This window comes from Pogona vitticeps, chromosome 5 (genome assembly GCF_051106095.1).
Source record: "Pogona vitticeps strain Pit_001003342236 chromosome 5, PviZW2.1, whole genome shotgun sequence".
NCBI classification, from domain to species: domain Eukaryota; kingdom Metazoa; phylum Chordata; class Lepidosauria; order Squamata; family Agamidae; genus Pogona; species Pogona vitticeps.
In genome coordinates, this window is record NC_135787.1 from 110,635,330 (window position 1) to 110,648,880 (window position 13,551).

Sequence of the window (13,551 nt, forward strand, 5' to 3'; positions counted from 1 at the left end):
ACTGAGGTGAAGTAGAAGTTGAATAGTTCTGCCTTCACCATCATCCTCAAAGCAGAAAATCTATCCCTTCCCAGATCATCTCATGCTTCCTAACATATTAAAGAAGGCTTTTCCACCCCAGTTCCTCTTTTCAAGGTAATTTTTAGACAACTTGGGCCTTTTCCTTCATGAATTCAATGTTACAGGTACAGGCTAGTCTGTGGTACTCCTCCTTGGCTATTCAATCCCTCCTTCCATCTTAATTCTCTTGCTCTCTTCTCTCTCCGTATACTTATCTAACAATGGTCCAGGACAGATGACTTTGTTGTTCCTTCTTCCATCTTGAGAGATAAGGTTGTCTGCAAGGCAACAAACAAAACAACCCTGGATATTCCATCCATAGCATAATGAGACTTTCCAGCAGCTATCAGGATAGTTGGTTGGAACTCCATTGCAATTTGGCCCCTGAAGAGCTCCCTCAACAGAAAACTGAGTCATTAGATCTGTTCTCCTGTAGGACAGAAGGCCTGAACTAACATCTAGGTGTTGTGGGAGATGAAGGCCAGAACACCTGAAGAACGTGAAAGTGTATGAACCCCTAGAGTAAATTATTACTTTTGTCAGGATTCCCAGTTATAGAGACAATAGAAAGTGAAGGGTTCTGTAATCAAAGTGGTTTTGTTGGAAATGGAATCTGAGCAATTGGTGGAAGCTGAGATTGGGGTTAGGGTATGGAGAATTTATTAGTGAAATCAGTAGTGTGTAACACATCTGCTTAAAGTTGAGGATAAATCTCTAAGTGCTTCCATTCCTGGAGACCACAAGTAGGTCTAGGTGAATCATTTTCTGTTCCAGCGACCCACTCTATTGTCCCAACATCCAGGAGGCTAGCTGGAGTCCTTTTCTACTATTTTTCCCTGGATAGAAATGGCTGAAATGTTATTACCAGGAACCCAACATAGGAGTTTCATTTGTCACAGGGAAGGACATGTCTAATGAGGAAGGAAAGGAGGAACCTTACAAACACCACAGAGCTATTCCATAATCAATCAGCCACAACCACCAACATGTGATAAAGAGTCCCGCCTCTCTTGTAGCCTGTAAACCAGGAATGGAGTAAATGAAGGGGAAAAGGAGTTCCCAATCAATTATATAAGATGAAGTAGGACTATAGTTCATGAAAGCTCATTCTGTGATACATATGATCATCTTTGAGGTATCGGACGACTCCTATTTTTATATGGCTATCACTTTGGTAATAAAATATGTCCTGCCCCTCCCTTAAACGTTACCAACTGACAGGTAATTGTATACAACAAAATTTCTTTATGAACTAAGCATGTTTGATTTGTGCTGAAAAATACAGGTTAAGGTAGGGGTGAGAACGGTGTGCTCCTCTCAATGTTGTTGGCCTGCAGTTCCCATTAACCCCTAGCCAGTACAGCCAACAGCGTGTGAAGACATCAGCTGTTGTCCAGCAAAATCCAAAGGCCCACACATTTGCCAGTCTTCTAGCTTTTGCTTTCTGAGATCTTCCAGCCCTCATTTCAGTTCTGCTTCCCCAGGGTCCTAGTAGGCTATGGTCCATAAAAATATAGACTATAATAAACCTGTTGTCTTTGAGGCAATGGTGTGCTGCGAGCCAATCCTTCACTTTCAGAAGCGTTGCACTGGAACAGCACTAAGGCCACAAATATAGTGGACACTGACCTACTGAACAGCAGCTGAATCTGAGGAAAAGTTTCTGCACACATCTTAAGCTCTGACCACTTCTGGGCAAAAATAGTCTTAATTGTCTCGACATTTTAATTCCTCTTTGATTTTGCCTATATTTCATGTGTGTTCATGAATCCTCTGAGAAATGGTTGAATGATCATCATAAAACATACACTCACTCTCTCCCATTCTCTCTCACTGCTAATAATACACCACACATGACACATTTATGCTTCATATTTTATCAGTACAGCAACAAAAATTATTCTGTTTTTACAGGTGACAATTTTAAAAACAAAATTTTGACTGATGAAAGACATTGCACAAGAGGGCCTTTATTTCACCACCACCATTCCATCGTATTTAATTTATCCTTATATACTATTGCTCCTAGCCACCAAAAATATTATCTTACTCAACAACAGAAAAAGCGCATTGCTCAAAAGTGCTCCACACTGCCCACCCATGTGACCACCTCTGAAAGATTTTATGCATTCAGAGGCATGTCTTCCATCCTGTTTTCAGAGACTAAACACACGTGGAAACAATACATTCCTGCCATTTTGTAGGGCGATAGGCTGCAATCAGGCTCACCCAGCAATAATTTTCACTGACTTGAACCCAGGAAACTTTGATTATTAAGGGCTGAATCATTATAGTCTGCTTCCTATAGCAGTTGGTCTGATGTCCCAAGAAGCCCCAAGTAGGCTACAAAGGCAACCATCCTCTACTCTCACTGCTAGGCAGCAAATGACATTGAATGGCACTTTGCCTCTGAACCTGGAGGTCTTAGTTATCCCTTACAAGGAAGAGCCACCAATAAACCTCTTTTTTAAAAAAATCTCCTCTGAATCTGCCTAATTCGCAAGCAATCTAAGCTAACAGCGACTTCAGTTTCTCTCAGTATGTTTCATAAACTAGTTAGGCTCTCTGTGAATAGAATCCTTTTTTCTGCCTTGAACTGCCTGTTAATCAGTTCCATTAGATCATTGGTTCTTAACCTTGGGTTACTCTGGAGTTTTGGACTGCAACTCCCAGAAGCCTTTACCACCAGCTGTGATGACTGGGGTTTCTGGGAGTTGCAGTTCAAAAGCATCTGAGTAACAAAGGTTAAGAACCACTGCATTAGATGACCAAAAGCTCATAGGCTACGAGAGCGAATAAAATCCACTTTCCATTTCTGTTTTCTATGTTCCACCTACCTCTTTCTCCCCATCATCTCCACTTTGATCATCCTCTTATAAAAACTGAAAAACCTAAACAGTTTTTCCCCATAGGAAAGGCACCTTGGTCATTTCATAATTTGGACTGCATTTGTTAGAACCATTTCTCAGCATAAAACATAGTCTTTTTGGGGCTACGTCAACCTAAACTAGACACACTACAGATCTGTACAAAGATATTATGGGCAGCATCAATCAGCCTAATAATTGCTTGCCTGTGTTTTGCATTTCACAGTAACTGCATAATGTGGGTCAACAGTCTTGAGTGAACTATCCACCACAACCCCAAGATCTCTACTGGCAGCTTTGATACTTTGCCTAATAAACACTTCCACGGCTGCAGTGCATCTCAATGAACCACTTTAGGGGAAATCAAAGCTGTTGCCCAAGGATGCTGGCATGTATTTGTATAGGGAGAATAGGCCAAACTTACTTCTCTATTATGGAAACCTTTTCCAGAATGTTTCTTTCCTTCTGAAAGTCATCAGTCCTTTGATAATGGAATCTTGGCCCTCATCCCCCCCCCCAAAAAAATTAAGTTGTGCAAACAGAATGTGGACTACAGTTTAGCCCAACTTTATCTTGTTTTAACCTTTCAATATTGTATATGTTGTAAAATTTACTCAGATATGCAGATTGTATCTTCTGTTCAATTGTCTATGACCAAAATAAACATATTACAGTGGTGCCTCGAATAGCGAGCGCTTCTATTAGCGAAAAAACCAAATAGCGATGTGGTTTTCTGGGCTTTTTTGCGCTTTGATTAGCGATTTTCCTATGGGCGATTTTTGAATAGCGATGGTCAGGTCTGCGCTTCGAATAGCGAGTTCGTTTTAGGTCCCCTGTTTTCGATTAGCGATGTTTTAAACAGCCACGGATTGCTATTTTTAAAAGGCTTTAAAGTTAACGTTTCCTGTTTGAAATGGTTGAGATCATAAGTGCACTCATTAAAACCTTGGTTAACCCGATTTGACCTAGTTCTGACCCTTATTTAATTTGTGGTTGATTTTTTTCCCCTTGAGATGCATTGAATAGGTGCCAATGCATTTCAATGGGGGAACCGCACTTTGATTAGCGAGGTTCCCTATGGAGATTTTCCATTAACGACGGCAATTAGTTCCAATTGGAATGGATTAGCCGGCTTTCAATGCATTTCAATGGGAAACAGCGCTTTGAATAGCGATGCATTTGAATAGCGATTTGGTTTTTGGAACGGATTAACATTGCTATTCGAGGCACCACTGTATTCATTCACTCATAGGGATCAGCATTTTTGATGAACTCCATCCACCACAATCCTAAAATCCTTTTCCTACAGCACCAGTTTAGACTACAGCAGTATCTTTGAGAAGTGAAGATTTTTTAAAAAATTTGCCCCAACATCCCTTACATGAAAATGCATTTGCCAATTTTCTTGTTAATTCACCTAATTTGGGCAGACTCTTTCAGAGCTCTCTATAGTCTGCTTGGCTTTTCACTATCCTCAACAATGAGGAACTACTGAGAATACATGAAACATTTTGAACCCTATAAACTACTTGGACTTCAGAAGTCTATCTCAGTTTTGTAAATGTACAGCTGTGCCAACCTACACTTCATTGTTTCAAGGTGGAAGTTTATACCTTTGCACAGTGACTTCTAAGGCACTAGACCATTCTCTCTTCAAGGGTGGCTGGCAGCTGAATTAAACAGGACAAAGATTCACATCTGCAGTGTTTGACAGATATAGCACTCTAAGAATTTTTGAAAAAGGAAATGCAGGATCTATATTGGTTATGGAGTTATGTAATAATATGCAGAAGAAGGCAGAATTATGCAGACTGAGATACTAAAAACCAGTTCTTCAAAGAAAGCAGGAAATGATCAAATGCCTTTCTGCCACTCATACCTAATTATGATCCTTGCTGGAAATCAGCTGTTACACTATATCCCCATTTTAGGAGAGGACACAGAATACAGTTCCTTATTACTATTTTGAAATTATTATTTTTTTAATTTAAACTCTGTTCATTTAAGCACATCACTTACGTTCAAATAATTAAACTAACATGAGGTGTTAAAGTCATGGTTGTTCACTCAGACGTCAGTCCCTACTGTTTAGAGAAACTTATTTCCAAGTAAATATGCCTAGAGGTTCAGCATTAGATTCCTTTTCATATATAATTATGCTTCAGAATTCTTTGAGATTATTATTAACTTATAATATTTGGCAAAAAATAGCTAAAAGAATACTGAGTACATTTATGTATAGGATCACATTTTCTCTTAGGCAGTCCAGGAATTCGGCAAATGACATTCAAACCTTGGGTATCTGAATGACATTTCAAAGATATCTTCTTTCTCCTTTAACAAGACGAGCTTGTACTCTCCAAGCATCCTAAGAAGAAGATGAAGAGGAAATGTTAATATATATAAAAAGCAACTCAGTGTCTTTCTCTCTTTCTCTCTCTGTATATATAAATTGTATTATTAAGTGTGTCTTACTGGAGTTTGTGTGCATAACAATGAATAAGCTATATTATTTGTGTAAAAGAATATGTGTAACCAGTCAGATTGTGTGGAGTGTCAGCCAATAGGTGCTTAGAGGGTTAATTGTCAGATATAAGAAAAAAATGTCAGTCGATATGAGGTCTGTCTTGATTAGTTAAGTTTTTCAGTTAGGACTGTCTGCTGCTAGGTTCTCTGCTGTTTAGCTATGCTGTCTATTTAACAAAGAGCTTCATGGAAGAGATAACTGAGGCTGAATAAGATGATTTCCTGCTTTCTACACCATTTATGTAGTAATATTCCAAAGCTGCTTAAAACCTAAAAATTCTGTGAATTCTGTGTACAAATCCCATATCCTTCACTCAGTCCCAACTGTATCTTCTTCCCTTTGTCTAACTTTGCTAATCAATATTGAACTTGTAGCTTTCAGGTGCTGAAAGTTCCTGTTAAAAAGATTTGATCCTTAGAATGTTGAATTCACAAATTTGTCCAAGGTGTGAAGAAGAAAAGGTTATCAAGAATTAAACACTCCCTTGGCAATATTGTATTACATTGTGCCTCACTCTAAGCCAGGGGTTGTATGTATGGTACTGAACATATGAAAAGGCATAGAAATTCCACTTTCTGAGAATCTGAGATTCCACTAGAGAAAGATTAGTTACTAGCCCAGATCCCTGTAGGATCGTTTGGAGTCTGAGATGGAAAGTGGGGCAGAATGCCCACTGAAATCTCTGAATCCAGAGAGACATTTTCAGAACAAAGTGGTTGCACTTTAATGACCTTCATTGTTTTCTTCACAGCTAGAAGAATGATCAGACACATAATTTGCACATTCAGACACTGCACAGCATTAAGCTTTTCTTAGCGAAGAAATCAGATTACCTAGTCACAGAAATTAATTATTACTGCTTTTTCTAGTTATCATTTTACACAGCCCTGAAGTCAGCAAGAACCCTTCAGCATATCAGGTAGAAAACTAGGTATGTCTTAGTTTTGGACTGTACAGTGGTGCCCCGCACCACGACGACCCCGCAGAATGACGAAATTGCATGATGATGACTTTTTTGCGATCGCTATAGCAATCACAAAATGATGTTTCCTATGGGGGATTTTCGCTGGACGTTGATTAGGTACTTGCTTCGCAAATCGTTTGTTCGCAAAATGACGATCTTTCCGGCTCCGCAAAATGGCTGCCCTGTGTTTTCCGGACCCATGATTTGAAAGGCAGCCATTTTAACAGCTGATTGGCGCTCGGAAAATGGCTTCCCCTAATGGCGATCTTCGCTGGACAAGCAGGTATTTTCCCCATTGGAACGCATTAACCGGTTTTCAATCCATTCCAATTGGGATTTTTTCCCGGAAGGCCGACGACGATTTCGCTGGACAGCCATTTTAACGGAACGGATTATCGTCATCATGCGAGGCACCACAGTACCATGGGAGTAATTACTGAACACACCCAGCTCTCAGAGGACACAATATGTGTTATCTGATAATTATTATACAAGGTTATGCAAAAGATCTTCAAAATTTTTAAGTATATTGCTAGGAACAAAAATACTACACCAAAGATCACAGAACTTTGGTGTAGTATTTCTAGAACATCACTGCAAGACAAAGGCATATAACAGCAAGTGCTTTGGATCCAAAACGTTACAAAACAAACACCAAACCACCTACCTTCAGGGTCAAAGGCGAGTCTATACCATACTTTTTTTTTGCAATCTCTACAATTTCTTTCTCAATGATTTCTTGAGAAGTACCTTTCACATCAATATAGTAGCAATCGCTACTTGCATAATGACAAGAGATTGCCTGCATTAAAAAAACCGAAAGAATACATTAAATCTGAAGCTGTGGCATTTGCTTTTTTGTAAGATTGTGTAAGGTGAGCGTATTTAGGGGGAAACTCTAAACATTTCCCAAACATATAATTTGAAAAGTCCCTACAGCTGTTTGCAGTGAGGATGTATGTTTCTTTGCACATTACTTTGAAAATACATTTGAAGCTCGTGTCATCTGTATTCCACCTTTGGTGTTTCATTGTAAACAAAGGAGAAGAAACCCTTTCTTCTACTACGTGTAGCATTCTCTCAGGGTTTTTAAAAAATTATTATTATTTTGCAGTGGGGGCTGCATACCCTTTCTTCTCCCTCCCTCTTCCTCACCACTGAGCAGACCACTGGGGGCAAGACAGGGTGCTGCTAGAAAAGCCTAAACTAATTACTTGCAGAGAGCTTCCGAAATCAGTCTGAGAGCTGCATAAGAGCAGATGAAGCTGCTCAGCCCTGCTGTAAAAGGTGTATTGAACAAGCTCCTATCTTATTCCTCTTCTCACTGCTGTATTACTGGAAAATTCAGTGATTAAGATTGAAGTCAAAGCCTTACCAGGCCATTCAAAAATTTTTACTGGAGGTGAGTGCCTTCTCTCTCTAATACACACCTGGGACAGACTCAAAATTATGACAAACATTGGAAATAACCTGCTTCATTTTCAAAACCAATCAAAGGCTATCTAAAAGTGTCACATTGACAAAGTGGTGGAAATCTTTCCAAAACACTTTGCTAGGGCTTTGCTTTTTAGAGCCATCCTCCTGGAATGCCGGTGCTGGGTGCAAAACAGTGTCCTGTTGAAATCTAATTATCCCAGATATTCTTCCCAAGGGAAATGGATTTTGCTTGCTACACGCATGGTTTTCAGGGCAGAGTGGGGACTTTTTCAAAGCAAAGAACTGGAGAAATTTCAGTGGCCCACCTCAGATTTTGATATTAATATTTTAAGTGAAATAGTCAAGAATAGAGATGGGGGTATTCATATACCCCCGCACAGGTGGAGATAACGAGATCTGGCCCCCATGGGGCCGGACGGTCCACTCACTGATCTGCAGTGGTGGATCGGTGAGTGGACAGTCTGGCCACATGGGGCTGGACCCTCATTATCTCCACCTGTGCGGGGCTCTTCGTATACAAATACCCCCATCTCTAGTCAAGAACCTTCGTACTTTGATGTCATGGTCGATTCGTGCGTAACTCTCTCCCTAGGGCATACTGCTGCGCTTACCTACCTAGTAAAATGCATTATTAAACCAACAGCAACATTTATGGATCTTTTCATACAGTGACAATGAAATAGTCCCAACACACAAGTACACATAGCTGACACAGATTATATTTACACTGATGAGAGGTTGCATGCTTTGGATGGTGAACTTTCCAGTGCCCTTTTTTGTACTCTAGATTTAAACTGAAAATATGTAACTAGCTTTCACCTTTCAAAACTTTTTAAACAAGAGGATTAAAAAGTGAGATCAGTTATTAATTGAAAAGATGGGAGAGTCTTGACTTATGAAACATATTTTTCCAAAGGAAATGCCCCAGGTGTTTGCAGCCTGTAATTTGAACAAGCACCTTACCTTCCGAAACCCTTCAGTCTTGTTCATTCCAGAGCCATGGATTAGCAAAGGGTGGAAAAATACTGTGTCTCCTTTCTCCATAGCAAGATGAACCCTTGGAATACTTCTGTTATAATCACGCACTCCATGATACAGCTTGTTTACACCACCCTGGAAAATCAACATAATAATTACCTTAGCCATAGAAATAGAAACAGAAATACCTGTACACCCACTTTGGAACTGAGTCACAGAAAGTTCAATTCAAAGTTACTGGGGAGAAAGCCATGTTAGAAGCTGGTACTTACAGATGCATATCTGACTGATTTTAAAATCAAGAAAAAGCATGTGTTATAACCTAGCAATAACTATCGTTATAGTAAAAAAAAAAGTATCATCCCTAAGATTCCTAAAAATACTGGGACCAGTGCTACAAGTATATGTCCTGCAAAAAATTCAAACCAACAATACCCTTATATGGATTTTAGCATATGAAGGGGGCAGACAACATGCAGCCTCCAATGCAGACTCCAGAAAGAAGGGGTCTGCCTTGGTAGGGCCAATAATGACCCATAGGAGGAGTTATTCATCATTTTCCCACATCCCTGCCTTCACATCCTGTTTTAGGGCCATGGGAGGTTTTTCGTTTCGTTTTGGTTTTTGAAAAAGAAAGCAATTTGTTGTGTAGTGTAGTTGACAATCAGGAGCTCTCATTTGCTGTCAAAGATCTGGCATTCTCACAGCAACCAGTGCTATATTCACAGTGAGTAGCTTAATTATACAGTAATTCACTGATTAAAGCATTTGAGCACTATATCCTTTTGCAAAATTTAGCTCTACTGTGTGGAGACTGCTAAAAGCTTGAATTCCTATTTTCACACAAAGGTGGGGCATTAAATAAATAAATAGGATGGTAGTGAATTTAATCTCCAAATACACCCAGGGAAGAAGATTATAAAGACAATGAAAAAAACCCTTAATTCTAAAATTTTAAAACTGTAATCAGCTACTTCCAAATTTGTTAACATTCCTTTCCTCCCCGCTTCTGCACACTCCCTCATACTCACTCAAATTACCTCCCAATCAGGATAATCATGTTGTTTTAGATCTCCTTTATGGGTTCCCGGAAATACTACTAAGCATCCATTTCTACGATCAATTCTCTCCATGGCAGTCCAGGCACAGACAATGCGATCTGCAGGTCTGAATGAGAAGTAGTGCAGGTCCTGATGCATTGGGTGGCGAGAAGTCTTCCTTCCTGTAAAAATTATTTGAATTATCATATCTTCAGGTTGTGTTATTAAAATAAAGTAGAAATACTGAGCTTCTACGAACTGTACACATCCACCCGTTATAGCAATATGGTGGCTGGAAATTTTCTCTGTTTCACAATCCTCCTCCTCTCAAGTGGGAAAACACCAGTATAACACACATGCTGAGAAATTCACTTTGATGAAATAATGTTTAAAGCACAATGGCAGTCCAACTTTGGTTCTTGTTACACCAATCCCACTTGTCATTTGGGACTTCTATAAATTTATACCCCACTTTTCTGCTACTTCGTTAACCACACCGGTAGTATTCATTTTGATATAGTAGCTAGCTCTGAAATTTGAACCAGAAAAGATAAACGGTCAGATCTCACAATACATTAATCTAACACTGCCTACCTGTTTCAATGTAGTAGTATAAATTTGTTCAAAAATTCCTTACCAGGATCTGGAGGTTTATTGGTCAACATGGTGTGCATAGCCATGATGTTCGGTCCTGTGAAACACTCAACATATTTCACGATCTAAGGTGAAGAAAATGATGCATCAAAAAGTATATTCAAACCAGCTAACATATCTGTAACGGAACCCAAGGTATGACGTCATTCTTGCATGTCAATCAGGGGATGGAGCAGGAGGGGCGGAGCCAGAATGACAGTTGGAACAGCTGGGTGAGAGAGTTAGGAGTTGGAATCAGATAGGGATAGAGAGAGTTAGGGACCAGAAGTTATTGAAACAGTGCTAGGGCATAAGAGTAACAAGAAGGGTTAAGAAAAGAAATTGAAAGAATAAAATATATTGGACAAGCAGGAATGAACTCATCAGTTTAACAAGAGAAATATTGACATGATCTGATATACTTTAACACCTGATTTAATACACATGAATATATGACACAGTTACATTTGATTCCACTTGTGATTTTGTTCAATAATAAAAGAATATTTATTTAAAACCCTTGATTCCTGAAATTGTATGACCCTTTGGGGTGACAGCTCCTGTGTGTGGGACTTGTGGTATTAGGAGAATACCTGGTGGCAGCAAGAGAAAAGGTGGGTTTACCTTTGTGAAGCCCAGAGGTATAAAGGGCACAAAGGGGGACCGCCACAATATCTAAAACCATTATATTATGTGGTATGAGTGCTGATGTAGCTCAGTGCATTGCAGCACCTAGCTGCGGAGACAGGGGTTAGGATGTCGACTCCCCACTACAGTTCCCAGGAGGAAGCAGGAAGAGGCCAGCCACAATCACCCACAGCTTGTAAGGCTGATGAGATTACATGCTCTGCTACCTGTGCAGCTTTGCACAGGCTGCATGACACAATATGCCAAATGTGACTTAGCAACTCACATCATCCCAAAATCATTACTCAGCCTGGTTTTTACATTTTCTACAAGTACAACATGGCTTTGTTTCTTTGCCTAATTCATATTGTGGTAATCATAATTTTACTTGAATTCAGCCACCAACAGCAAAAGTTACTTCTTAGTTCTAAGCATTTTCCAACACTGGTCCCAGCCAAACTAGACCTCTAACATGTGATCACATCTACTGTGGGGTTGTTTATTGGGAGGGTTGTAGATTGGGATTAGGATTTTGTTGGGCAATATTTGACCTGGGATTTCAGATGAGAGGAGCAAGGGTTACCCCTGTGATAAATTTTCTCACAAGTTACAATCAGTTTTCTATTCTGGCAACAGATAATTTGATTTGGCAGTGGCAATAACTCAGCAGCTGTCTCAGATTGCCGGCAGATTTTTAACTAGCGCATAAAAATAAAATATAGCACGAAAAATGGTCATTCAGGAAATGAATTGGTCATTTGAGAAATAGACTGGTGAATGAACTAAAAAGGAGAAAAAAGTAACTCCTGTGAAGAGAAAACTAATCCTTCCTTCAGAACGTTTTCCAACTTAAACCCCCACAAAACCCACTCTCTTCAGGTCAAGGTAGTTTATACAAGGACCACAGGTGTACCTGCATGTTTGTTTCCCGTAAGTCAAACTGGTTGAAGGAGGAAGGATTCTGGATGGCTACTTTTGACTTTAAAATAAAGGTGGGGTTGTAAACAATTTCCGGCATCATGAGATTACTGCTCTGTCTCAACTTCTGTCAGATTGTGGTCTATGTTCTCGACAGAACATCACTGCTATACTAGGTCAGCCCCTCAATTATGCAAATACACATTTAGAACAAGCCTTTGTTATGGCAGCAATATAACTTTACATCCTTAGAATGGGCTATGAAGACCACATGCCAGTGTCACATGATCTCCACAATTATTTTACTTGAATATATAACTGAGAATCTTGTAATGTAATCATTTGTGGCCCTAATATACAATATTCCCTTCTTTTACCTGAGGCAATGTGCAATATCTGAAGAGCTCATCATGAAATGCAAAATCCTGTATTTTTGAAATTGCTTTCTGATCTGAAATAAACTCTGACTTGGCAATTGACACATCTCTCGTGATCAACAGCCCAGGCACAGTCACCTCCTTTTTGCAGATCTTTATGAACGCATCTCTGAGGATAGGATTAGAAACCAAAATAAAACAAAAACAAAAAACAATTGGTAAATTGTATCACATTACTAAAACAATTCTTTTGTCCTTAAAAAACAAATTGGATATGATTTACAATCTATGCAGCCTCATAATTCTCTCTGAAAAGGTTTGGTTTCTACTTATCAATTACAGTGGTGCCTCGCTTAACGAGTGTCTCGTTTAGCGATGTTTTCGCTTAACGATGTTGTTTTTAGAAAATTCTATGCATCGTTTAACGATGTTTCCTATGGGCGATTTTCACATAGCAATGTTTGGGACCATGCTTCGCATAGCGAATGCATTTTAGGTCCCCTGTTTCACTTAACGATGTCCATTTTTTCAATTTTAAAAGTGTCTTAAAAGGTTCAAAAACTGTTTTAAATGGTTGGATTCGTTAGAGCACGTTCTAAAATGTGTGCAAACTTAATTTGGCTTTGTTCTGACTTTTCGTTAATTTTTGGTGAATACTTTTCTCCCCCATAGGAAACAATGGAGCCCAACTTTTGACAGCTCCATTGTTTCCCATGGGGGAGAAAAAAATTCACAAAGAATTAACGAAGTCTCAGAACAATGCCAAACTAAGTTTGTACACGATTTAGAAGGTGCTCTAACGAATCCAAGCATTCAAAACAGTTTCTGACTCTTCGTTACTTTTTTGTGAATTTTTTCCTCCCCCATTGGAAACAATGGAGCTGTCAAATTTTGACAGCTGTCAAAAGTTGGTGGGGGAAAAAATTCAGCAAAAATTAACGAAAAGTCAGATCAAAGCCAAATTAAGTTTGCCCCCGTTTTAGAAGGTGCACTAACGATTCCAAGCATTTAAAACAGTTTTTGAACCTTTTAAGACACACTTACATTTGCAAAAATGGACATCGCAAAACCACTGAAATGCATTGAATGGGTTTCAATGCATTCCAATGAGGGAAACATTGTA

General features: G+C 39.3%; 1 protein-coding gene across 2 annotated transcripts in view; it reads right to left on the reverse strand.

Annotated features, from left to right (window-relative positions):
• The window catches only part of LOC110081229 (phytanoyl-CoA dioxygenase, peroxisomal), a 32,047-nt gene that overhangs the window by 10,716 nt on the left and 7,780 nt on the right, over positions 1-13,551 (reverse strand). The window contains exons 4-9 of one of the 2 annotated variants that reach the window (XR_013545648.1): positions 12,429-12,597; positions 10,511-10,592; positions 9,874-10,055; positions 8,819-8,968; positions 7,086-7,220; positions 5,158-5,295 (exon numbers count right to left, since the gene is read on the reverse strand). Coding sequence is in view for 1 of the 2 variants with exons in the window: in XM_073000762.2 (XP_072856863.2) it covers positions 5,242-5,295; positions 7,086-7,220; positions 8,819-8,968; positions 9,874-10,055; positions 10,511-10,592; positions 12,429-12,597 (772 nt within the window). In the remaining variant the exon portion in view is untranslated. Of the gene's footprint in view, positions 1-1,921; positions 5,296-7,085; positions 7,221-8,818; positions 8,969-9,873; positions 10,056-10,510; positions 10,593-12,428; positions 12,598-13,551 lie in introns of those variants that run through there. The other variant, XM_073000762.2, reaches the window with a different exon arrangement.